At 46.3% G+C, this 27,687-nt stretch overlaps 1 protein-coding gene across 6 annotated transcripts in view; it reads right to left on the bottom strand.

Moving 5' to 3' along the window:
• The window catches only part of LOC137439984 (histone-lysine N-methyltransferase 2A), a 248,494-nt gene that overhangs the window by 42,595 nt on the left and 178,212 nt on the right, over nt 1–27,687 (bottom strand). For all 6 annotated transcript variants that reach the window (XR_013621442.1, XM_068136309.2, XM_068136310.2 and 3 more), the window contains one exon: nt 16,540–19,444. Coding sequence is in view for 5 of the 6 variants with exons in the window: in XM_068136309.2 (XP_067992410.2) it covers nt 16,540–19,444 (2,905 nt within the window). In the remaining variant the exon portion in view is untranslated. The remainder of the gene's footprint in view (nt 1–16,539; nt 19,445–27,687) is intronic.

Raw genomic sequence — 27,687 nt, 5'->3', positions numbered from 1 at the left:
ATCATGTTTCATATAAAAGCCAACTTTATAACAAAAAGAATGAGTGGTAATTTGTTGCACTCACCCCTGTATAATGGGATATATGGTCAATTGAATTTCCCCTACCCCTAAATTTCTTGCTTTTTTACAGTTGACGCCCCAAGTTAAAAAACGTCCCTACAGAATTCGCGCAATCCAAACTACCTTGCTAAAGTCACTTTTCTGGTGGCTAACACCCCCACAGACATGATCTAGGGGTCAAACATTTTATAGCAGGGGTGTCACTTCAAAATCAAATTTTGAGGGCTCGGATCCCAGACTATACGCGCGCTGCTTGCGAGCAAGGAGGAAGCGGACAAGCGGTAACTTATAAGCGTCTTTATTTCAGGAGCTCACTGTAACACTAGCGCGCTCCAGGCTGCGCGCCCCGTGTATATCCTCAGGCCACGCCTACCCCTCGGGCGTGGCCGCCGCCCACTTGGTGCGCGGAATGATGTCACCACGCCAGTGGGCTTTCGTGTCCGCCACACGCGCCCCCCCAGAATTCCCGCGCACCTGGAGGGCCAGTTTGCGGGGCAGACGGATGACCCGGCCGAAGCGCCCCCTGGCGATCGGCGGCGTCCGGGGTGCAGGGATGCTAGGTGGGATGCCCCTGGCTGCCCCTGGGATGGGTGCAGAACCGGGGGGCGGCGTGGCGGCGGGGCTGGGCGGTGCCGGGGGTCCGCCCGGAGGGGGGCGGCCCCGACGCGGGGGTCGGGCCACTGGCGGTGGATGGTCCACGTCGAGGTGGGCCGGCTTGAGGCGGTCTACAGAAACGCGGTCAGGAGTACCGCCGATGTCCAGGGTGAAGTGCTTCGCCCCGGTCTCCAGCACGCGGAAAGGCCCGTCGTACGGGGGCCGCAGTGGTGTTGTGGGCATCGTGGGCATCGTGGCGGACGAAGACGTACTCCGCCGTGCGAAGCTCCGGGGCGACGTGCGTCGGTGGGTGCCCGTGGCATGCCGTTGGCACCGGGGCGAACCTCTGGGCGGTCTCTTGCAGAGCGGAGCGCTGCTGTGCCGAGGACCATGGTGCCGTGGAGTCAGGGAGGAACTCGCCCGGCACCCGCAGCGGTTGCCCGAAGACCAACTCCGCCGCGGATGCGCGCAGGTCCTCCTTGGGCGCCGTCCGGAAGCCCAGCAGGACCCAGGGGAGCCTGTCGACCCAGCCGCCGTCGCGGAGGGTGGCCCGGAGCACGGCCTTCAATGAGCGGTGAAATCGCTCACACAGGCCGTTAGCCTGGGGGTGGTAGGCCGTGGTTCGGTGCAGCCGGACCCCGAGCCCCTGCGCGACCGCCCCCCAGAGCTCCGAGGTGAACTGGGGGCCGCGGTCGGACGAGATGTCTGAGGGGGCGCCGAACCGGGCGACCCAGGTGGCGATGAAAGCCTGCGCGACGTCCGCCGCCGTCGTCGACGCCAAGGGCACGGCCTCCGGCCACCGGGTGGTGCGGTCCACCATGGTGAGGACGTGGGTGCAACCCCGCGAGGGGGGCAGAGGTCCCACCAGGTCCACGTGGACGTGGTCAAACCGGCGTTCCGGCACCGTGGACGGGGCCAACGGGGCCTGGGTGTGCCGGTGCACCTTGGCGCGCTGGCACGCGAGGCACGTCCTGGCCCAGCCGCGGACGGCCTTCCGGAGGCCATGCCAGACGAACTTGTCGGCGATCAACCTTTGGGAGGCCTTCGCGCCCGGGTGGGACAGGCCGTGGATAGCGTCAAACACCTGGCGCTGCCAGCCCGCGGGCACGATGGGGCGAGGCCGCCCGAGGGAGACGTCGCACAAGAGGGCCGCGCCCGCGCCGTCGAACGGCACCTCGGTGACGCGGAGGCCCATGACGGCGGTCCGCAAGGCCTGGACGTCGGGGTCAGCGGCCTGGTCCGCTGCCATCCGGGCATAGTCGATGCCGAGGTGGACTGCGTGGGCGACGGCCCGGGAAAGGCAATCCGCCACCGGGTTGTCCTTCCCCGCGACGTGCCGGATGTCTGTCGTGTACTCGGACACGGCCGAGAGGTGACGCTGCTGCCGGGCCGACCACGGCTCGGTGACCTTGCCCATCGCGAAGATCAGCGGCTTGTGGTCGACGAAGGCCGTGAACGCACAGCCCTCAAGCAGATGGCGGAAGTGCCTGACCGCCAAGTGAAGCCCGAGCAACTCGCAGTCGAAGGTACTGTAACGGCGTTCGGGCGGGCGAAGCTGCCGGCTAAAGAACGCCAGCGGTTGCCAAGCTCCACGCACCCATTGCTCGTGCACCGCGCCCACCGCGTAGTCCGAGGCGTCGGTGGTGAGGGCGATCGGTGCATCGGGCGCCGGGTGCACGAGCATGGTGGCGTCAGCCAAGGCGAGCTTCGCGCCCGTGAACGCCGTGTCCATCTGCTCGGTCCAGGTAACGTCGCCTTTGCCCGGCTTACCTCGGAGAGCTTCGTGCAGGGGGCGCAGGAGCTGGGCGATACGGGGCAGGAACCGATGGTAAAAGTTCACCATGCCCAGGAACTCCTGCAGCCCTCTGATCGTGCGGGGGCGCGGAAACCCCTTCACCGCCTCCACCGCCTCCACCTTGGCCGGCAGGGGGACGGCTCCGTGCCTGGTGACACGGTGCCCCAGAAAATCGATTACGGCGACGCCGAACCGGCACTTTGCGGGGTTCACAATCAGGCCATGCTGGCCCAGGCGTTCGAAGAGCGTGCGGAGGTGGCGTAGGTGCTGTTCGCGGGACGCGCTGGCGACGAGGATATCGTCCAGGTAGACGTAGACAAAATCCAAGTCGCGCAGGACGCTGTCCATCAGTCGCTGGAACGCCTGAGCCGCATTCTTCAGACCGAAGGGCATCCGCAGGAACTCGAAGAGTCCGAATGGCGTGATGACCGCCGTCTTCGGGACGTCCTCCGGCCTGACGGGGACCTGATGGTAGCCGCGTATGAGGTCCACCTTTGAGAAGAAGGACATGCCCGCCAAACGGGCGGAAAAGTCCTGAATGTGGGGGACGGGGTAGCGGTCGGGAGTGGTGGCGTCATTGAGACGGCGATAGTCCCCGCACGGTCGCCATCCCCCGCCGGGCTTCGGCACGATGTGCAGCGGCGACGCCCAAGCACTCTCCGAGCGCCGAACGATGCCGAGTCGCTCCAGGGTAGCGAACACCGCTTTTGCCACCGCCAGCTTCGTCAGCTCGAGGCGGCGTGCCCGGGCGTAGACCGGTGGCCCGACGGTGGCGATGTGATGGGCCACCCCGTGCTTGACGGCCCCCACCGAGAAGGTGGGCCGCGTGAGGGCCGGGAAGCTGGTGAGGAGGCGGGTGAATGCATCCGCTGCCGGAAGCGTACAGATCAACGTGGCCGGAACCGAACCGTTCGGCAAGCCGCTTGGCAAGCCGCTCGTTGAGCTGCTCGACGAGCTGGGCAGCGCACAAGCGAGCGAGCTGAACGTCTCGGCCTGGACAAGACGTCTGCGCTTTACGTCGACCAGGAGCCCATTCGCGCACAGGAAGTCCGCGCCAAGCAGTGCCATGGGCACGTCGGCGGTGACAAACGTCCATCGGAAAACCTGCCCTCCGAACCGCAGAGAGAGGCAGCGTTTTCCGTACGTACGGATGGGCGTCCCGTTCGCGGCAAGCAGGCGGGGCCCTCGCCCGCGGCGTGCTTGTCTGACGTACCGGTGGGAACGACACTCACCTGCGCTCCCGTGTCGCACAGGTAACGGCGCCCGGATAAGGTGTCCGTTATGAACAGCAGGCTGCTCGAACGGCCGGCGCTCATCGCCACTATTGAGCGCCGGCCTGGGCGTTTCCCGACCTGTTGAAGGAGCATGGCGGATGACACTGCCGAGCCTCGTGGCCGAACTTGGCGTGGAACCAGCACCAGGTGGTGGAGCTGGAGGAGCGCGGCTGGCTCCGCCAGGCCGGTGGAGTTGGCGGGTTTCCCCGCGGTGGCGGTTTTCGCCGCGGCGGTGGGCGGGGCGTGGCGGCGGTCACGAGGTGCGTACCAGCATGCTGCGTATGCTGTGTAAGCTGATGCTGTGGATCAGCATCATCAGCAGCATCAGCCTCGAGGTCCGTGACGGCCGCAAAGTACCTGTCCGCCTCGGCTGCCAATGCTCGGGGTTCCGTTAGCACGGTCCCGGCCAACGCGAGGCGAACCTGCGCCGGAAGTTGGCGACGGAAAAGCGCCCGGAATAGAGAACCGGGGGCTTCGTCGCCCAACAGTGACAGCATATGGTCCATTCGGACCGACGGGCGCGTGTCGCCGAGCTCGGGGAGATCCAGGAGGCGGTCGGCCCGTGCGTCGTCCGTGAGGCCGAACGTGGCTAGGAGTAGCCGCTTGAGTGCCTCGTACTTGTGGCCGTCTGGTGGGTGGCGAAGGACGGACACAACTCGAGCGGCCGTGCCGGGCCCGAGGGAGGCGACGACGTGGCAGTAGCGTGTGTCGTCGCCGGTGAGGCGCCGAAGCTGAAATTGGGCTTCGGCTTGGACGAACCAGACTTCGGCCTGGGCCTCCCAAAATTCGGGAAGTTTGATGAAGTTGGCCATGGCAATGGCGTCGTGTGTGGAAGGATCGCTCCGGCAGATCCAACGTCGAGGGTCACCAGTAAAGCGCGGCGTTACGCGCGCTGCTTGCGAGCAAGGAGGAAGCGGACAAGCGGTAACTTATAAGCGTCTTTATTTCAGGAGCTCACTGTAACACTAGCGCGCTCCGGGCTGCGCGCCCCGTGTGTATCCTCAGGCCACGCCTACCCCTCGGGCGTGGCCGCCGCCCACTTGGTGCGCGGAATGATGTCACCACGCCAGTGGGCTTTCGTGTCCGCCACAATATAATAAAATGCACACAAGGACAAAATTATTTATCCGTCATTTACCTTAATATTTTACCGAGAAAAACAAATGGTCACTTTTATTTCACCGTATGATGAAAAATAAAGTCAGGTGGTGTAGCATAACAATTGTGCATTTCTTCATACAAGCAGCAAACTTCCCACACATGTTCAGTAACATGTCAAGAAAGATTTTAGATATGTCGGCAACTGGAAAAATATCTAGGGTGACCATTTTCCAGGATGGCCACCAAAAATAGAACAGTTATCTGGGTGAGGGGAAGTATGGATGTGTTATGGTATGGTTGTGGGTGTGGTTTGTGGGTTGAGACATGAAGGGGGCGGGTGATGTTTTTCATTATTTAACATCTTTGTCTTTTGTAATTCCTGTGAATAAAATAAACCTAAAATCTCTTGTCCTTTTAAATCATACAATTTGTAAGTCCAAGGAATTGTATTCATTACATCAACAATTTTAAAGAGTTCATTAGTCCATCTCTTTGTAAAACCTTTCTTAAAATCACTTTTCCATCCATATATTCTTACAATATCACCAACTTTGAACTTGGGCTTTCTCAAATTAATTTGCTTTTCATATTCTAATTTTGTAACTGTTTCCGATGGTTTTGATTTTGTTGATGAATGAACTGTATTATCGTAATGATCTACAATACACTGAATTAAAGCTGCCCATTGTTGAGAACCGACTTGTGTAAATTTTTTATGTATATTAGTCTCTCTTTCAAAGTGATATTAAAACGCTCAATAACAACTGCCTTTCCTTCATTAAAAGTGCTGTATAATGAAATACCATTATCTTTAAGGAAATTCATAAATGTTTTGTTATAGAACTCTGTTCCCTCATCAGTCCATAACTTCTTTGGTTTCCTTTTGCTTTTACTAAATATTCCACTGAAAGCTAACATAAGAGTATTACCCCTTTTCTTTTTCAGGGGAACAACCCATGCAAATCTACTCCTCAAATCAATAATGATTAAAGCATACTTGTATCCCTTATCATTATTTAGTTCAATTTAATTAGCGGACCAGATGTAATCAACACCTTTTGAATAAACCTTCCTTCTTTTAAACTTTGTGATTATAGGTTAATGCAATTCATCAGCTAAAACTATTTCCTCCTCAGTCTTGATGACGTCATTAGAGCTTAATACTTTTTTTGATAACCAAGACCAAGTTTCAATTTAGTACTTATCAATTTTTTCACGACAAACCTATCGACATTTTCTCTCAACGTTGGATTTTGTATCAAAGACAAATTAGACAACATTTCTCTGTCGGCTTCGTGTTTTTCATCCAGCGTAGTGCTCTTCCCATAATCAATATCGTGCTTCATACACACTTCATCAACCTGATTTAGAGGCTTAGACCAAGGTTTAGGATTGTCAGCCTCGTCTAATCTTTTATCCAAGTTTGTCCCTGGACCAGATAAAGAATAGCCCGGTAGATGTAATTCCCCTGGAATTCCAGTTGTTGCAAGTTTACTACCCGACAAAAACTTTTGTATATCTCCCCCTACTTTTATGGTTAGAAATGAATTGACACTTTTTAGAGCCACACACTAAACATGTTTCCTTTTGATAAACTCTATTATTTTTACTTTTAACATACGAGATATTTTTAGTGTTAGTTTTCTTTTTACACTTAACACAATAACTCATTTATTTATGAGAAAAATTCATACAGAGTGCGAAAACCTTTTTGGTTTCCAACATATAAATGTATATCTTGATTTTTAAGACATAAAGAATCCTTAGGAATGTCTTCACTCTCTCCTCCATTTATTTTGGGAAAAAATATTTATGTAAAACTTTAACTAAAGTCAAGAATACCAACATCATCACTACATAATCTTTTTCTTCTTCCTTATCTCTACTTTCTCATTTATATCTCCTTCCTGAAATTGAAGTCATTGGTGAAGTTATTCTTGAAAATAATATTTTCTTTAGACTTTTAATTTCTCTATTTCCTCTTGTAGAGAGGTGTAGTGCGTTGAGTTTGATTTATTTTCTGTAATACCTCCAATCTTTTATTAATCTCACTGGTTTCCATATTTTTATATTTTTCCTCCATCTCTCTTTTCTCACTCTCTTCCTTCTCCCTTTCCTCCCTCTCTTCATTCTCTCTTTTATCCCTTGCCTCCTTCTCTTTTTTCACTCTCTACTTCAACTCCTTCCTCATCCCTTGCTACCATTGAACCATCTCCCCATAGAATATCAAACATATATTCCTCTGGATTTCTTGATATTACTGTATCCAAAATATATATATTTTACAACAGGAAACCAATTAAATTTCTTCTGAATTTCTTAAAGAGCTTTGTCTTTTATCAACTTTAAAACCTTTTCATTATTTAACATTTTAATTAAATCTACATTTGTAGGTTTATTAACATGAGTATAAAAGTTTTATTAAAACCAATCTTTTCTTGAAAAACTCCCATTCTTATGTTGTATAACATATTTATTTAAATACCGAATACCCTTTTCTTGTAGGTATGCTTGGATACAGAAATTATAATTTTCTTGAAGTCTTCTTGCTGTCATTTATGTATCAAAAATATATGAGAGATTAATATGATGGCAGGTAATACCTCCCCATCTTCCTGTTGTTAAATCAGTTTGTATTCCTTGGCTTACCATATAAAATCCTGTTATTTGTGTTTTCATTAAATAAACTATGGTGAACTGTTGTTGATTTTAGCTTTATTAAATTGCTTTATTTGTTCGCTAATAGTACTTCCACATATCTCATTATCCTCACCAAGTGGATAATATTATTCTTTTTGTGATTTATTTAATTCTTGTGGGTCTTGTAGGTTTATTGAAAAAGACCAGTTTTACCTTAAATCAGACATATCATACCCCCAATGTTCTATTCTCATAAAAAAACTACACATCCTTCTTTATAAAAGTTTATTTTAATTGTAACTGTGAATTGTGTATGACCTGGGGATGTATTCAACATTTATATATATCTTTCTATATAAATGACCACATCACCCCCGTCCTTTACAAGCTTCACTGGCTCCCCATCTCCCAGAGAATCCAGTACAAAATCCTCCTCTTGACCTACAAAGCCCTCCATAACCTGGCCCCATCCTACCTGGCTGACCTCCTCTCCAGACACACTCCCACCCGCAACCTCCGCTCTGCTGGTACCAACCTCCTGACCCCCCCCATCCGGACCAAATTTAGATCCTGGGGGGACAGGGCCTTCTCCATCGCTGCTCCCACCCTCTGGAACTCGCTACCTCACACCATCAGACTCCTCCTCACTCACCACATTCAAAACATCACTCAAGACCCACCTGTTCAACACTGCATTCAACATTTAACCCACAGCATCTAACCCCTGACTATCTCCTCTCTTTCTCCCTCCTTTGTGCTTTGAATATTTCCCTATTGATTCTTCTTTTTTGCAATTGTCTTTATGTTTTGCTATGCATTATGTTTTGCACTCTGTCAAAGCGTCTTTGGGCTTCCTGAAAAGCGCTATATAAAATAAATGCATTATTATTATTATTATTATTATTATTATTTCGAATACATAGCCATTTTATTGAAAGACATATATTGTGATAAATCATTTAATCTAACTAAGTCATTGGCATCTGTGGGACTTGGATAATTGATTAATTTATTAATCTCACTGGTTTCCATATTTTTATATTTTTCCTTCATCTGTTTTTATTCGTATTTTTCATATTAATATTTTTTGTTATATTATATTTTTGTCGTTCAGCCTGTGCCTTTGTATAATAATTTGATAAATCAATATTGGGATACTCCAAAGATAGAACCATCTTTTCCAACACAAGTCATTTATATTAGATTTAAAATTACATCATAAAAATTTTCATTATTGTTGAGTTGAAATAATAAATATAAACATAATTGACCACAACATTTGGAATTAAACTTTTGGACTTAAAATGTTTGATGAACACCATTCTGTAAGAAGTTAATTACTCCAACAGGTGGTGGAAGACCATAACTCATCAAAATAAAATTTTAAATGAACGAATGAATGAATACAAACCCAATGAGAACCGTTCCCATTATTATCATACTAAAATACGCCATTTGTGTCTGTCTGTCTGTCTGGTGAATTTTTTATGCCAAAACATTATGTCGTTACTTATCGAATCTCAACCAAACTTTACAGGATAACGAAGGGTTACACAATGAAGGTTGTAGCGTATTCATTTGCACCCCTCCCCAAAGGGGTTTTCTCCCCCCCCCCCCCCCCCGAGTGAGTTTACCCACCATTGCCATCAATGGGGTTGCACGTTGAGGTGCATATCAATGTTAAATTAGCTTTATCGTGGCATATTTCCAAAGAAGATTTACCGTGGCGTTTTTTCAAAGACGCTTTTAATAACAAAATTAATGATAATCACATATTGTTAATGTTATTACAAAACAATATTAGTACGAATAATGTCCCACTTCCCCAAGGCGTTTTTCCTGCAGTGATAACGTGTATAAATAGCTAATAGTTATAATGGCATTTCTGTGGGAGCAACGGCCTCTACAGGAAGTGAAAATATTATACACCACAAACACGTATGCTTAGCTAGCTTTTTAAACAGTCGCCAATGCTCTTAATAACACTATATGAAGAAATTTGGAGGAATCCCGACATCCGTGAAGTAAGGTTTACTAACAGAACTGAGCGAAGATCTACTGTACTCTATACAACCCACAAATGTTGGGTTAATAACATGGCCCTTTCTGCCGCAACCATGGCATTTTTCGTTGTGAACTTTTGAAACTCGCTCCTGCTGTTTCATATGAAACTGAAAGGGAGAAGCTCGGGTTGTGCTGCTAGCTAGCGCTTGCCAAGCCAGCCGTTCCTTAACGGTTTTGAATGGAGTGCTTGCTCAAATGCTTAAACCACTTGGCGATCTCTTCACAAGAAACTTGGTAAATGAACACACACCCAATGTTGAGACCCGCCCATAGATCGACTGTAATCTATATACCCCAAAGAGGAATGACCCTTCCTGCCATTCCCAGAGTCTGCGGGTGTACTAGTCTTCTAAATTCATAATAATATTCTTTGTATTTTTAGACAACTTTGTTAATTCATCTCTCATACAAATAACCATATTATCAATTTTTCATTTTATTTTTTTACAATATTTAGCAAGTTCCATATTTGATGTTGTATTTTTTCCAAATTCTTCAAACCATTTATCCATTTATTTATGAGAAAGATATAATCCATTACCCCTTTTAGTTAGTTTTACAACTGCCTGTGTGATAGAAGAAAGCATATCTCCAACTAACAATCTCACTTTATCAGGTAGGCTTTCAAGTTTTTCATCAAAATCTACAATTACACCACTTCCACTAATTTGGTTCTCCAACTCCTTGTTATGTCTTTCCAACTCTTTTTGAGCTTTTTGTTGTGCCTTCCTTTCGTTAGCAGATTTTACCGCTGCTGAAATACCACCCGTCAATGCTCCCGCCGCACTTAAACCAGCAAATAAAGGAATTAGAAATGGAAGAAATCCTCCACTCCTTTCCCTTGTTGAATATTTATTTAACATGGGTTTTGTCATTTTAATTTAAGTGAGGAGTATCATTTAGTGTTTTCACCCAAACAACTCTCTTGTGAGCAAAACATCAATTCTTACTGCTCCTTTTCTTTGAATTGTATTAACATTAATTAATACAAGGCTTTTGATTTGGAATACAAGATAATATTTTTTAAAGATTGATTTGATTAAAAATACCCCAGTTGGTTTTTTACTACTCATTTATTTATGAGAAAAATCTTTGTGATATTAATCATAACACCATTATCTGTATTAATCTGGAATTCTGTTTCTTCCAAAAGCAAACAACATGTATCAACTTCTTCACTCTCCCCTCTTTCAATGTATAGAGAAGTATCCACTCTATTAGACTTTATAGTTTCCTTTTGAGAACTCAGGTCAATTGCGTAGATCGTATAAAGTTTTTGAAACTCAACCATATCCAAAATGGGATCTTTATTATACCGTTGCTTTCACACACCTTTTGGTAAGACTTGTGGGCTTCCGCATAATCATTTTTTTCCCAATCAATTTCCAATCTATCTTGTGGGTACAATGTTCCATCCAGAGAACCCGAAGTTGTTTCACCTTGGCATTATCACTCAACGCATTATTCTCATCAGTACTATCATCTCCATCTGGTTTCTTAAAAATGAGACAGAGGTATTGTGGCTTTCCTTCCAGAACACCTAAATTCCAAGTGTAAGTAGTTTGATTCAGTTTAACGTATTGGCATCTTCTTTTCAGGTATGATACATTTAGGGGTTTCTTTGAGTTAAGTCTTTTATTCAACATCTATTACGTTTTAAGATTAGGAGTATATTCACTAATATACCAACACATCTCACAAATAAGTAATTTATTATAATCACCGAAAGCATTTACAACACCAAAAAGTAATCTATTTACATTATCATTCCTTTGTAGTTGAAAACTAATTTTAAGTCCATACAGAACTTTATCATAATCACAAAATCCAAATATACCCTTAAGGGGAACTGTGACGGTAAAACTATTTTCTGTTTTTGTTTCATCGTTATACATTGACTTTCTTTGATTATAACCCGGGTCTGCGTTTGTTCCCGTTGACACATCAGGAATAAACCCTTCAACAGCTCCCTTACCCATTCTATCACTCAACAAATATAGTGTAAATTTTATCACTTCAGATGTAGCAGAGATATAATCAACCGCTTCCACTTCTTGTGTTCCAATATACAAACAAACACTATCAAACATTTTCCAGAAGAAATCATTTACGAGTGTAGCATTAGTATTATTCGCAGCCTTAGTGAATTTAAATTTACACAACAAGAAACTATCAGCGAGATTCAAGTAAGTTTGTTGATTAGTTATTTCAAAACTTTTTGTTCCATTTGTATTCCAGTCTGTTCGTGTTATAGCATTTACCTTAAAATAGTCTTCTTTTTAGTAGAGTTTGAGATGATAATTGTGTCATCCAAATCATAGATACTATCAATTGCTTCCATACTTGTATTTATTTCATTAAAAAAAGTTGTTAAAACTTTTGAAACCCTGACCCAAGTATTTGAATTCTTTTTTGCCGTTCTTGTGGAGATAGTTGAGTTTTGCCTTTCTTAATTTCTTTGATTGCTGGGATTTATGAGACTCCTTTTGAGCGTCTTTTATACTCTTCATAGCACCCGCTACATTTCCCACGGCAGAAGTGGTTGAACCAATTAGGTCTTTATGTTTAAGAATAGTTGAACCAATACCCACAAGAGTATCAATTATCCCATCTCCTTTATTTCTAAATTGATGTCCTACACCCCGTTGTCTCCTAGGTTTATAGTATCCTCTACCAAGAAACATACCTTCACCCTGATATATGTAGTATGGTGAAAGGAACATCCCATCCCTATCTTTTGTAATTATTTTATATTTTCCAAACTTGTGTTTCCTCACAATAACCATCATATTTATTTATGAGAAAACTTCATGTAGGTGAATTCTGATGGATATAATTTCTCCATTGAAGGAAATCATACGATTAACTTGGTCAGTTGTCCGAAAATTCACTCTACATCTGCTTTTTCCTGACACGTAGATAAATCAGATTTTTCGGTTCCATGTTGAATTTATAACCAATCGGGGTTGAGTATGCGCTGAATGAAAATATTGTATTTGTTCTTATTCCATCGTTATAAGCACCATCAATCAAATTACAGTGAATTAATACTGAATTTATACCTGACGATACTTGAATAACATGATCGCTGTAAAACATCCTGTTAGTTTCATTCTTTTTTGAGGAGAAACCCAATAACTCTCTAAATCAAGACTTCCGCTTCCGGTCCCTCGAGCGAGGAGGCTTGCTTCGATCTCTCCACGGCATCGAAGTTTGAGTATTTTCCGATTCGTGTCTTTGTCAAATTTCCACTGGTTATTTTATTGCGTATGTGGTATTGTGTGTTTCTAGTTAGTTTTGGTTTTGTAATTATTGCAAACTTGTGTGTAATTAGTCGTTTTTTTCTTCGCACTTTGTGTGCGGCCTGGTATTTCTGGGCTCCCTCCCCCCCCCCCCCCCGTCGGTATTTTGTGAATACAAGTTTTTCCTTCACTGTACTTGCTTGTTTCTTTGATTTTCTTTTCTCCCCCTACCTCCCACGATCATCTTACCCTTTGTCTAACGTTTTGGAACACCAAAAAAAATAAAAAAAATAAATTCTTTATTCATTCTTTCTCTCCTCGCGGACACGTGCTTGTTCTCTCGCCCCCTTGTCTCGCCTTGTGCCACGCCCCTTTTATCTCCTTTTTCTTCCACCTCACCAGCCTTTCCAACTCTCGTTTCCTCCATACTTATTCAACCCTTTCTCCTTCTTTCTCAAATCCACGTCTTCACTTAGGGACTTTTCCCAGATTGTTTTTCACGGTTTTGTTTAAATATTATTTAAATATGTTTAAACTTTCCCCTGCAGTGTTTTATTCAGTGGTTTATTACAACATGCTGTTTTTCTTCCTATTTAAAAGGCTTTTTTCAATTTCCTCTTCAATTCATTCGACTTAAAAAAAAAAAATCAATCTCTTACAGCCCTACCTTTCTACATTCTCTAAACTCACCTTCATTCCATCCTTCCTCTATCGTTTTTAAACGGATCTCTGACTTGAAAATCACAAGAAACTCATTTTGCAATAAATTTTAGTTTTCCATTAATTGTCCAACACTTTCTAAAATCCAAACTCACCCCTCCACTCCTAAACTCTACCCTCGCCCCTCCGCTCCTAAATTCCCCCCTCACCTCTCCCCTCCTAAACTCCCGCCTCAATCCTCCCCTCCTGAACCCCTAACCCTTCCACTTCTAATCTCCACCCTCACCCCTCCCCTTCAAAACTCCCCCCACCCCTTCAAATCTCCCCACCCTCCTTTTTTCTCCAATTCTCCCCTCTCACCCCTCCTCCTCAAAGCGTCCTCCCCGCTTCCTCTCCCTTCCAACTCTTACCTCCATGTCCTCCAACCTTCTTCCTCACTCTTCCCCCCCTCAAACAACACCTCACTGTGCCTCATGCAATCACCATCAAACCTTTTGTTCTCCTCATCCTTCCCTTTCTCCTAGCTCTTCTGAAATCTCTGACAAACAATCAACAGCTCTCCCTACCTCTTCCTCATCTTACCCTACGCTTCCCCTCCCCTGTACTGTACTGTATCCGATGCTCCCCCTTCCTCTTCTTTAACGGTATGGACCTCAAACATCCGGGGCCTTCGCTCAAACCTGATTGATCTCTCCATATAGGTTGCTTCTGACAAACCAGACTTAATCTGCTTAACAGAAACTTTCCTCCTTCAAGATGTCTCCGATTCCTTCATATCTCTCCCTGGTTACTTCCTCCTCCGGTATGATAGACCTGAGCCTCGTCCTGGAGGTGGGGTTGCTATCTTTATCAAAAACTCTCTTCCTCACTCTCCTGGCACCACCCTCTCTCCACCCCAACCCAAGTAGTACCTCTGGCTACGGCTTCCCCTTCGCTCCCACCTTTTGTTCATATGTGTGTTGTGCCGTCCACCAAACAGTGATGACTCCATCTACATCTTGCTGTCTGATAACATGGACCAACTTCCATCCACTCATCCCATCTCTCTCTTCCTCTTATGTGGTGATTTCAGCTGTCATCATGCCAGCTGGCTGAGTGTGGGTTCCTCTCTCACCAGCCATGGCTCCTCAGCAAAGGACTTCTGCGACCAACTGGGACTGACACAATCTGTCAATTTCCTGACCGGATATCAGTCAACAGAGCATCTTCTCTTCCAGACTTGGTCATGACAAACTTCCCTGCAAGTGTCTGCTGCTCTTCTTCTGCTCCAATCGGTTCTTCTGATCATGTGCTTGTTAAAGTGGACAGCTCTCTGGCCATTCTAAGAGAGCCTCCTCAGCGTCGACGAGTCTGGCATTTCACTCAGGCCAATTGGCACGGTCTTCAAGCAGCCATCAATCATCTGGACTGGTCTCCCATCTCTACCGCCTCTGACGTCAACTCATCCTGAGAATTCTTCCAAAGTAAATTGCTCTCTCTGATGCACAGATTTATCCCAACTAGTCTTCAGTTGTCATACCCTTCCTCCCGCCCATGGTACACTGAATCTTGTGATGAGGCAGTTGCCATGAAATAACTTTTCTTTGCCTCCTGGAAGGCAAATCCAATGGAAGGCAATCTCATTTCCTTTCACAAAGCTCGGAACAAGTGTGTGTCTACCCTCAGGAGTGCCAGGAAGCACTCTCTCTCTACTCTCAAGACTGAACTCTCAAACCTGTCTCCCGCTTCCAAATCATGGTGGCATCTGGTTAAATCTGTTTCTGGTGTTTGTTTCCCCTCCATCCCCTCCCTTACCTCAAATGGCTACACAGCTGACTCCACACGTGAAAAAGCTGAATGCCTCAACTCTGTACTTGCCTCAAAATCTTGTGTCCCAAACCAGTCTCTCTCTATACCCACCATACCCAGTCGTACCCATCTGCCCCTGGACCCTGTGTCCTTCTCTCCTGACAAGGTGGAGAAGTTTCTGTCAAACTTCGACCCTGATTCTGTAATTGGACCAGACGGCATCAGCCCACGTGTCCTAAAATCCTGCTCTGCCACCCTCTCTCTGTTCTCTTCACCCTCTCTTTTGCTCAAGGTCATCTGCCATCAGTTTGGAAATCAGCCAACATTACCGCTTTACTCAAAAAAGGTGCAAAAACAGATCCTTGCAGCGACAGACCAATCAGCCTGCTCCCAATATTCAGCAAGGTCATGGAATCAATCATCGCTTCTGATATCAAATCCTTCCTCTGCTTCAATGGCTTGATCTCTGATCATCAATTTGGTTTCAGACCAGGTCACTCGACTCTGGACATGCTGCTTCTGCTGTCAACAATGGATGGAGGTCCTCAACACCAAACAGGAAATCAGAGCTGTCTCCCTTGACATATCTCGTGCTTTTGATACGGTCTGGCACCCCGCTCTACTCACCAAACTCTACTCCTATGGTATCCATGGTAACCTCTACGCATGGCTTGCGGACTCCCTCTTCGGTCGCAGTCAACGTGTGGCCCTGAATGGAATTCTCTCACCTTCCCTTCCTGTTCAGGCTGGAGTTCCCCAAGGCAGTGTTCTGGCTCCTTTGCTTTTTCTGGTCTTCATTAATGATCTCTCCGACTCTCTGGAAAATCCTCTCTATCTCTTTTCTGATGACTCCACTCTCTGCCGCTCCATATCTCAACCCTCAATTTGGCAGGCTGCATCCTCTTCCCTCTCTGCAGACCTGGACAAAATCACAAACTGGTCAAACAAGTGGAACATGTCTTTCAATCCTGACAAATCTCACACTCTCACTATGTCTCTCCGAAAAGACTGTCTGGACAACCCTCCCATCTACTTTCTGAACAATCCTCTCCAAGAAGTTCTGTCACTCAAGCTTTTGGGTCTCACTATCTGCTATGATCTTTCCTGGGGAAACCACATTTCCAAGCTGGCCTCCAAATCCAGTCGCCGTCTGGGCATCCTCCGTCGTGCGAAGTCCTTTCTGGGCACTTCTGAGCTCCTCACCACATACAAAGCTTCCATCCGTCAATAAAAGCAGACACATAAAATGACAAAACAAAAATAATAGCCAATGGAAGGTGTTAAGACAGTCAAGAAAGGCAAAACCCCATTCCTCCCTCACCGGTATGCGTCCACCTCCGTTGTATCGTCCATCTCCAATTTGTCCATTCGAGCTCGTTTCGACTCACTTCTCCTGCCAATTCCTTCCATCTTTTCCCACGTGGAGGAGCTACGCTTAGGCTTGGGCTTTGAAGGGGTTGGAATTGATGCTTGTTTGTAAGGTAATGACGAGCACAAACCGGAATCCAAGATTTCGGGCGGCTGATCTCCACAACTCAGAGTCATTCCGTTACTCGGTAAGGTTACATCAGTTAGGGAGACCATGTTTGTTGAATGCACCTCTGGTGTATCATCAGGACTGCGATGTTGAATCGTCAGTGGTAAGGGCACCTTGGGCTCAAGCTGTGGTTCAGTGAGAGGGACTTCAGAGTTGGTGGAGTGCTTTTTCCTCCTGCGTGGGCGTGTTGACCGTTTCCCTGAGATTTGAGCAGCCTGTCCTGCCATAGCTGGTGACATTGGAATTTCTGGTGCAGGTTGCTTCGAGAGAAGCTCTGAATGGTGACATGGAGAGGCTGTGGAGGACATTGGATGAGGAGGTGGGGAGGGAAGCAAACTTCCCGTGCTCAAAACTACATTAGCATGCTGATCTTGAGGAGACTGATGAGGTACTGAAGGAGTAATCGGAGCAAGGACCAGACCCTGTGATCCACTGGGTGTGATTACATAGCTTTGTGGAAAACCTTGTTCCAAGGGGGAAGATATAGGAGGCTGAGGTGGAAAAGGTCCAGGATATGTGGGTGTATTTACCACCTCACTCGGTCCAATTCCCACAGTCGCTCCTGGAGAAGAAAGCGAGTGATCTGTTGGGAGCGATACTGATGGCGCAGCATGCAGGATGTACAATGGTTGTCCAGAAGAATCCAGGACAATAAAAGGGCCAAGGGAAACTGATGTCAGGGATTGTGGGGCTAGAGAGACCGAAGGCACAGTCGTGATGCAATCTGCAGAAACTGCACCTGACTCTCCTGGACTAGGTCCACTATCAGAAAGGTAAATGGCTTGGTCACCTGAGGCATGTGCTAAGTTATGGATGGTTGGATCGTGCCCCACCACACTATCCTTGTCGGCATTTGTCAGCACTGGAGAAGGGTCCAGAGCAGGAGGTGATGGATGAAAAGGAAGATCTTCGCCTGACGTTGTTGGGGAAGTTGGCGAATGACTTGTCAGCGCTGACAAATCAGATGGCAATGTGAAGGCTGTGGGGTCACTCGTGAGATTGGTTCTTGTACTGCCACCTCGGCACGTTACCTCAGCGACTGGCACTGCGACGCCACTTACACCTCCTGAAGATCCCTCACCTCCAGCTCCTGAGCCCCCTGCAAGCCCATCAATGGTAGAGTCTGCAGCAGGGTCATCTCCAAGACCAAGGTCATTCCTCAAAACAAAGTCCATGATGTCTGAAGGAAGGATGGTTCCAAAATCATCACCAAGGGAAGGGGTTTCAGGGAATGGTCCACTACCTGAAGTACTTGCTCCTGGAAGCTCATCCAAAAGACTCTTATCTCGACTGGAAGACAGCAAGGAAGAAACTGGCCTTATCATACGGCCAACCATCTTCTTTGCAACAACTTCACTACTCTCTTCCACTCCTCCTTCATCTGAATGTCCACTGCTATTTTCCTCTCCCCCATTTTCATGATGAACTTCTCTTCCCATGCTCGTTTCTCCTCCTTCTCCTTCCTCATCATCCTCCTCATCATCATCATCCTCCTCCTCCTCCTCCTCTTCCTCCTCATCCCCCTCATCCTCTTCTTGTTCCTCCCCAACTTCAGATTCTGAGGAGCTGTCGCAAGTTCCATCTATCTGACCTCCTACGACTCCTGAATCTACCTTGGTGACACTGTCTGTAAGAGGTGTTTGCTGTGGAGACCTTTCATTTTGGTTTCCAGTCTCTGTGACCCCTCTCTCACCATAGGAGCGCATGCAATAGAGTGGTGTGAGACCATAACATGCCGTGGATCGATAGCTGCGCTTTGGGTAGCGTCTTCGAAGTGGTGGTGGTATTTGCAATGCCGAGGAGCTTGGTTCCTGCACTGCAGATGGTGCAGAAACGCCCCCACTCTTCTTCACCTGAATCTCTGTTTTGGGTCCACAGTGTAAAATATGGCGCTCGTAACGAGCACGAGACTTGCGCGAGTATACCCGGCTGCAGGTCATGCATGAGAGTACGTGGTCATCACGCCTCACTCCCAAACCCTCGTCCTCCTTTCCTCCAAGCTTTTCAGTTCCTCTGTCCTTTTCTCCTGGTCTACTATCTTCACCACCTTTACATTCAGCTCTTTTCCTTGAAAAAAGATGAGGCGCTCCAGGCGGAGGTGTAAGCACCACCACTGCACGACTCGTCAGTGCGGTTTCTGTTGCTGCCGCAATTGAGATAGTGGTAGAAGTAGATAAGTGATGTTGAGGGCGGGAGACTGGTGATTTTGATGTCACAGAGCCAAGTCGATGGCGACGAACGACAGGATACAATGAGGGTGTTTCTTTGGTGGTCACAGATACAGTGGTTTCTACTGAAGCAGTTGTACAGGTGGTGTTTGCCATCTCTGAAGAAAGTAAAATCGGAGCATCAGGGTGGGTGTGAGGAACGATGACCGTTGCCTTGGTCACTGTTGTTGGTGCAGCAGCATGAGATACAATGTTGACTACAGAAGAAGATATTGAAGGACCGCGAGGAATTGAGTGCGCTGTTTCTTTGATAATAGGAGGGCTGGGTGGAGATGGAGCTGCTAAAGGAACCGACAGAGGAGTGCAGGTGGTGTTAATGCAAGGGGGCAAGGAGGGTGCTTGTGTGTACGGGGACGAGACCGAGGACGTGTCACCATGATGTGAGCAGAGGTTGTGACTTTGCTTGGCTTCTGTATGAGATGTGGCTGACACAACCATGGGGTGAGAGAGGCTGCAGGTGCCTAAAGGGTCAGAAAACACGGGTGGGCGTTAAAGATTGGGGACATGTTTTAGAGAGAAATAAAAATGAAGCATCATTTAATGCAATCTTACAAGCAATATTGAGGTCTCTTTGTTCCGATGCTGAAAATAATGTTTGTTGAAGTTGAAGAAAAACTTCACTTCCCACTAGGGCTGGGCAATGTTCATATTTTGGTGAGTCAATAATCGTCCCTCCAAATATTGACGATCTAGTGCTACATTGACATTGCGCAATCACAATTATAAGTGCACAGCGCAACAGCTCGAAGAAGTAGCTGTTTATCGCCATGTCACCTGTCCTGGAATTGATGTAAACACCTTTGTGTGCTCTCATTAAAAGCAGTGTTTGCATCATTGTCCTACAACACAACCTCCTAATGGGTGTTTTAAAAAAATGAATTGCACTTTCACAGAGCGGAGAAAAAGCAGCTGTGGCCCAACATCGGACCTCATCTATACCGTATATATTCAAGTATCTGGATTGCCTATCACACTCTTTTCACTGGGACGTCATTACGTCTTGCGCTAGACTCCACGGACGTGCACATCATCCTGACGTCCAGTACTCACTCATCCCATGCTTATTTATTTATTTTAAGCTTTTTATTTGTTTAGGATGGGCGCATGGGGGATGAAATGCGCATCGACTGTAATTGGTATTGTGCTTGACTATTGTGTTTATCGCCGACGGCAGAATGTTTGAGATGCCCTGGGGGCAGCTCGTTTTGTGTGTGCGCTGATGCCACAAAATCGAAATATGACATCAGACGATGCAACAGAGTGCATGATTGAAACGTGTCAGCATAAAACAGAACGCTACACAATGGAAACATGACACCATGTCATGCAATTGAAACAGGACAACACCGTGCATTTCAAATATGACAGAACATGACACAATGCCATGCGATGCAAACGCGACATGACATGCCACAACGCCATGCGATCAAAACGTGATGAGATGTCATGTGATCTAAACGTGTTATGACGTGACACGCCATGCAATCAAAACGTGATATGACATGACACAACGCCATGCGATCAAAACGTGATGAGATGTCATGAGATCAAAACGTGATATGACATGACAACACCATGCGATCAAAACGTGATGAGATGTCATGCGATCAAAACGTGATATGACATGACACAACGCCATGTGATCAAAACGTGATGAGATGTCATGAGATCAAAACTTGATATGACATGACAACGCCATGCGATCAAAACGTGATGAGATGTCATGCGATCTAAACGTGATATGACGTGACACACCATGCGATCAAAACGTGACATGACATGCCACAACACCATGCGATAAAAACGTGATGAGATGTCATGAGATCAAAACGTGATATGACATGGCAACGCCATGCGATGAAAACGTGATGAGATGTCATGCGATCAAAACGTGATGAGATGTCATGCGATCAAAACGTGATATGACATGACAACGCCATGCGATGAAAACGTGATATGTCATGAGATCAAAACGTGATATGACATGACAACGCCATGCGATCAAAACGTGATGAGATGTCATGCGATCTAAACGTGATATGACGTGACACACCATGCGATCAAACCGTGATGAGATGTCATGAGATCAACACGTGAAATGACGTGACACACCATGCGATCAAAACGTGATGAGATGTCATGTGATCTAAACGTGATATGATGTGACACGCCATGCGATCTAAATGTGATATGACGTGACACGCCATGCGATCTAAACTTGATATGACGTGACACGCCATGCGATCAAAACGTGATGAGATGTCATGCGATCTAAACGTGATATGACGTGACACGCCATGCGATCAAAACGTAATATGACATGACACGCCATGCGATCTAAATGTGATATGACGTGACACGCCATGCGATCTAAACGTGATATGACGTGACAACGCCATGCGATCAAAATGTGACGAGATGTCATGCGATCTAAACGTGATATGACGTAACACGCCATGTGATAAAAAAGCGACATGACATGCCACAACGCCATGCCATCAAAACGTGATGAGATGTCATGCGATCTAAACGTGATATGACGTGACAGGCCATGCGGTCAATATGTGACATGACATGCCCCAACGCCATGCCATCAAAACGTGATGAGATGTCATGCGATCAACACGTGAAATGACGTGACATGCCGTGCAATCAAAACGTGACATGACATGACAACGCCATGCCATCAAAACGTGATGAGATGTCATGCGATCTAAACGTGATATGACGTGACACGCCATGCGGTCAAAACGTGACATGACATGCCACAACGTCATGCCATCAAAACGTGATGAGATGTCATGCGATCAAAACGTGAAATGATGTGACATGCCAGGCGATCAAAACGTGATATGACATGACAACGCCATGCCATCAAAACGTGATGAGATGTCATGCGATCCAAACGTGGTATGATGTGACACGCCATGCGGTCAAAATGTGAAATGACATGCCACAACGCCATGCCATCAAAACGTGATGAGATGTCATGCGATCAAAACGTGAAATGACGTGACACGCCATGCGATCAAAACGTGATATGACATGACAACGCCATGCGATCAAAACAAGATGAGATGTCATGTGATCAAAACGTGAAATGATGTGGCAACGCCATGTGATCAAAACGTGAAATGACGTGACAACGCCATGTGATCAAAACGTGATATGACATGACAACGCCATGCGATCAAAAGGAGATGAGATGTCATGTGATCAAAACGTGAAATGATGTGACAACGCCATGCGATCAAAAGGAGATGAGATGTCATGTGATCAAAACGTGATGCCATCAAAACGTGATGAGATGTCATGCGATCTAAACGTGATATGACGTGACACGCCATGCGGTCAAAACGTGAAATGATGTGACAACGCAATGCGATCAAAACGAGATGAGATGTCATGTGATCAAAACGTGAAATGACGTGACAACGCCATGCGATCAAAACGTGATATGACATGACAACGCAATGCGATCAAAACGAGATGAGATGTCATGTGATCAAAACGTGATATGATGTGACAACGCCATGTGATCAAAACGTGAAATGACGTGACAACGCCATGCGATCAAAAGGAGATGAGATGTCATGTGATCAAAACGTGATATGATGTGACAACGCCATGTGATCAAAACGTGATATGACGTGACAACGCCATGTGATCAAAACGTGAAATGACGTGACAACACCATGCGATCACAACGTGATATGACATGACAAAGCCATGCGATCAAAAGGAGATGAGATGTCATGTGATCAAAACGTGAAATGACGTGACAACACCATGTGATCAAAACGTGATATGACATGACAACGCCATGCGATCAAAAGGGGATGAGATGTCATGTGATCAAAACGTGAAATGACGTGACACAACACCATGCGATCAAAAGGAGATGAGATGTTATGTGATCAAAACGTGATATGATGTGACAACACCATGTGATCAAAACGTGAAATGACGTGACAACGCCATGGGATCAAAACGTGAAATGACGTGATACAACGCCATGCGATCAAAAGGAGATGAGATGTCATGTGATCAAAACGTGATATGATGTGACAACACCATGTGATCAAAACATGATATGACGTGACAACTCTCCTCCTTTGGTATCCATGGAAATCTCCACGCATGGCTGGCGGACTTCCTCTCTGGTCATAGTCAACGTGTGGCCCTGAATGGGTTTCTCTCATCTCCTCTTCCTGTTCAGGCTGGAGTTCCCCAAGGTAGTGTTCTGGGCCCTGTGCTTTTTCTGGTCTTCATCAATGATCTCTCTGACTCTCTTGAAAATCCTCTCTATCTCTTTGCTGACGACTCTACTCTCTGTCGCTCCATTCCTCATCCCTCAGATCGGCAGTCTGCAGCCTCCTCACTCTCTGCAGACCTGGACAAAATCACAGCCTGGGCAAACAAATGGAACATGTCTTTCAATCCTGATAAATCTCACACTCTTACGATGTCTCTCCGAAAAGACCGACTGGAAAACCCTCCCATCCACTTTCTGAATAATCCTCTCCAAGAAGTTCTGTCACTCAAGCTTTTGGGTCTCACTATTTGCCATGATCTTTCCTGGGAAAACCACATTTCAAATCTGGCCTGCAAAGCCAGTCGCCGACTGGGCATCTTCCGTCGTGTGAAGTCCTTCCTTGGCACACCTGAGCTCCTCACCACATACAAGGCTTTCATCCGCAGCTCTATGGAATACTGCTCTCCCCTCTGGTCTTGTGCTCCTGCCTCACACCTAGCCCGTCTTCATGCTGTTGAAACCAAAGCGTTCAGAATCATTGGAATCTCCCGCGATGAAGCTAACTCCAAGGGCCTTTCACTCACTCACCGCAGGCAGGTTGGTGGTCTTTCCGTCTTCTACCGACTCCTCTCTGGCCTTGCCCCCCAGCCCTCTCTGGGCTCTGTCCCCCAAATATTCCGACAGGTCGCACAAGATCTGCCTGCAACCCTCTTATGGTTAAACTGCCAAAATCAAGACTTTCTGCTCACCTTCACTCCTTCATTCCTCTTTTCTCCCACCTCTGGAACAAACTCCCTCACTCTCTTCAATCCCACTCCACCCTCCAGGTCTTTAAAACAGCTGTTCACCACCATCTCCTTTCCTCCCCCATCCAAAACCTTGATCTTTTCTACCCCCGCTAATTTCAGTCCCCTTGTGTTTTATACCTCTCCCCCCCCCCCACCCCCTCCCCTTCCCACGCGTCCTGCCCCCAAGCCTTCTCCCTCCCACACTTCTCCCTGCTCTCAAATGTTGTGGTTGTGTGCTTCCCCTTCTCTCCCCATCTTGTCTTCCGCTCCCTCTTTTTGTATATTTTGTTTGTCTGGTTGATTTGTTTGTGAAATAAATGTTAGCTCTTTCACGAGCCTCGATTCAGTATACAAAACCCAAAAAAAAAAAAAACCCAAAAAAAAAAAAACGCCATGTGATCAAAACGTGAAATGACTTGACAACGCCATGTGATCATCATGCGATATGATGTGACAACGCCATGTGATCAAAACGTGAAAAGACGTGACAACGCCATGCGATCAAAACGTGAAATGACGTGATACAACGCCATGCCATCAAAACGTGATGAGATGTCATGTGATCAAAACGTGAAATGACGTGACACGCCATGTGATCAAAACGTGATATGACGTGACAACGCCATGTGATCAAAACGTGATATGACGTGACAACGCCATGCGATCAAAACGTGATATGACGTGACACCACGCCATGCGATCAAAAGATGAGATGTCATGTGATCAAAACATGATATGACGTGACAACGCCATGCGATCGAAAGGTGATGAGATGTCATGTGATCTAAACGTATTATGACATGACACGCCATGTGATTAAAACGTGATATGACATGACACAACGCCATGCGATCAAAACGTGATGAGATGTCATGAGATCAAAACGTGATATGACACAACACCATGCGATCAAAACGTGATGAGATGTCATGCGATCAAAACGTGATATGACACAACACCATGTGATCAAAACGTGATGAGATGTCATGTGATCAAAACGTGGTATGATGTGACAACGCCATGCGATCAAAACGTGATGAGATGTCATGCGATCAAAACGTGATATGACGTGACACGCCTTGTGATCAAAACGTGACATGACATGCCACAACACCATGCGATCAAAACGTGATGAGATGTCATGAGATCAAAACGTGATTTGACATGACAACGCCATGCGATCAAAACGTGATGAGATGTCATGCGATCAAAACGTGATATGACGTGACACGCCTTGTGATCAAAACGTGACATGACATGCCACAACACCATGCGATCAAAACATGATGAGATGTCATGCGATCTAAACGTGATATGACGTGACACGCCATGCGATCAAAACGTGATATGACATGACAACGCCATGCGATCAAAACGTGATGAGATGTCATGCGATCTAAACGTGATATGACGTGACACGCCATGCGGTCAAAACGTGACATGACATGCCACAACGCCATGCCAACAAAACGTGATGAGATGTCATGCGATCAAAACGTGAAATGACGTGACACGCCATGCGATCAAAACGTGATATGACGTGACAACGCCATGTGATCAAAAGGAGATGAGATGTCACGTGATCAAAACGTGAAATGATGTGACACAACGCCATGCGATCAAAAGGAGATGAGATGTCATGTGATCAAAACGTGATATGATGTGACAACGCCATGTGATCAAAATGTGATATGACGTGACAACGCCATGTGATCAAAACGTGAAAGGACATGACAACGCCATGCGATCAAAAGGAGACGAGATGTCATGTGATCAAAACGTGAAATGACTTGACAACGCCATGCGATCAAAAGGAGATGAGATGTCATGTGATCAAAACGTGATATGATGTGACAAGAACATGTGATCAAAACATGTGACAACGCCATGTGATCAAAACGTGAAATGACGTGACAACGCCATGCGATCAAAACGTGAAATGACGTGACACAACGCCATGCGATCAAAAGGAGATGAGATGTCATGTGATGAAAACGTGATATGATGTGACAACGCCATGTGATCAAAACGTGATATGACGTGACAACACTACGTGATCAAAACGTGAAATGACTTAACAACGCCATATGATCAAAACCTGATATGACGTGACAACGCCATGTGATCAAAACGTGATATGATGTGACAACGCCATGTGATCAAAACGTGATATGACGTGACAACGCCATGCGATCAAAACGTGATATGACGTGACAACGCCATGCGATCAAAAGGAGATGAGATGTCATGTGATCAAAACGTGATATGACGTGACAACGCCATGCGATCGAAACGAGATGAGATGTCATACGATAGAAACGTGAAATTACGTGACACAAGGCCATACGATGGAAAGGAAATGAGGTGCCATGCAATTGAAACGAGATGAGGAGCCATGCGATTGCAATGTGAAACAACGAGATGAGGAGCCATGCGATTGCAATGTGAAACAACGTGATGCAACGCATTGCGATCGAAACGAGATGAGATGTCATGTGATCAAAACGTGATATGACGTGACACAAGGCCATGCGATTGAAAGGAAATGAGGTGCCATGCAATTGAAACGAGATGAGGAGCCATGCGATTGCAATGTGAAACAACGTGATGCAACGCCATGCGATTGAAACGAGAAACAACGTGAGGCAACGGCATGCAAAGGGAAGGTGATGAGACGCCGTTGAAATGTGAAACAACGTGAGGCAACACCATGCAATTGAAATGAGATGAGGAGCCATGTGATTGCAATGTGAAACAACGAGATGACGAGCCATGCGATTGCAATGTGAAACAACGTGATGCAACGCCATGCGATTGAAACGAGAAACAACGTGAGGCAACGCCATGCGATTGAAACGAGAAACAACGTGAGGCAACGGCATGCAAAGGGAAGGAGATGAGACGCCGTTGAAATGTGAAACAATGTGAGGCAACACCATGCAATTGAAACGAGATGAGGAGCCATGCGATTGCAATGTGAAACGAGATGACGAGCCATGCGATTGCAATGTGAAACAACGTGATGCAACGCGATGCGATTGAAACGTGATATGACGTGACACAACGCCATGCGATCGAAACGAGATGAGATGTCATGCGATCGAAACGTGAAATTACGTGACACAAGGCCACGCGATTGAAAGGAAATGAGGAGCCATGCGATTGCAATGTGAAACAACGTGATGCAACGCATTGCGATCGAAACGAGATGAGATGTCATGTGATCAAAACGTGACATGACGTGACACAAGGCCATGCGATTGAAAGGAAATGAGGTGCCATGCAATTGAAACGAGATGAGGAGCCATGCGATTGCAATGTGAAACAACGTGATGCAACGCCATGCGATTGAAACGTGATATGACGTGACAATGCCATGCGATCGAAACGAGACGAGATGTCATGCAATCGAAACATGAAATGACGTGACACTAGGCCATGCGATTGAAATGTGAAACATGACGCAATGCCATGCGATTGAAACGAGAAACAACGTGAGGCAACGGCATGCAAAGGGAAGGAGATGAGACGCCGTTGAAATATGAAACAACGTGAGGCAACACCATGCGATTGAAACAAAAAACAACGTGAGGCAACGCTATGCAATTCAAAGGAAATGAGGAGCCATGCGATTGAACCTCAAAACAATATGACGCAACAC

Source organism: Myxine glutinosa, chromosome 14 (assembly GCF_964187855.1).
Source record: "Myxine glutinosa chromosome 14, kmMyxGlut1.1, whole genome shotgun sequence".
Taxonomy (NCBI): Eukaryota; Metazoa; Chordata; class Myxini; order Myxiniformes; family Myxinidae; genus Myxine; species Myxine glutinosa.
The sequence above is the reverse complement of the archived record's forward strand: the minus strand, read 5'-3'. Positions and strand labels throughout refer to the sequence as shown.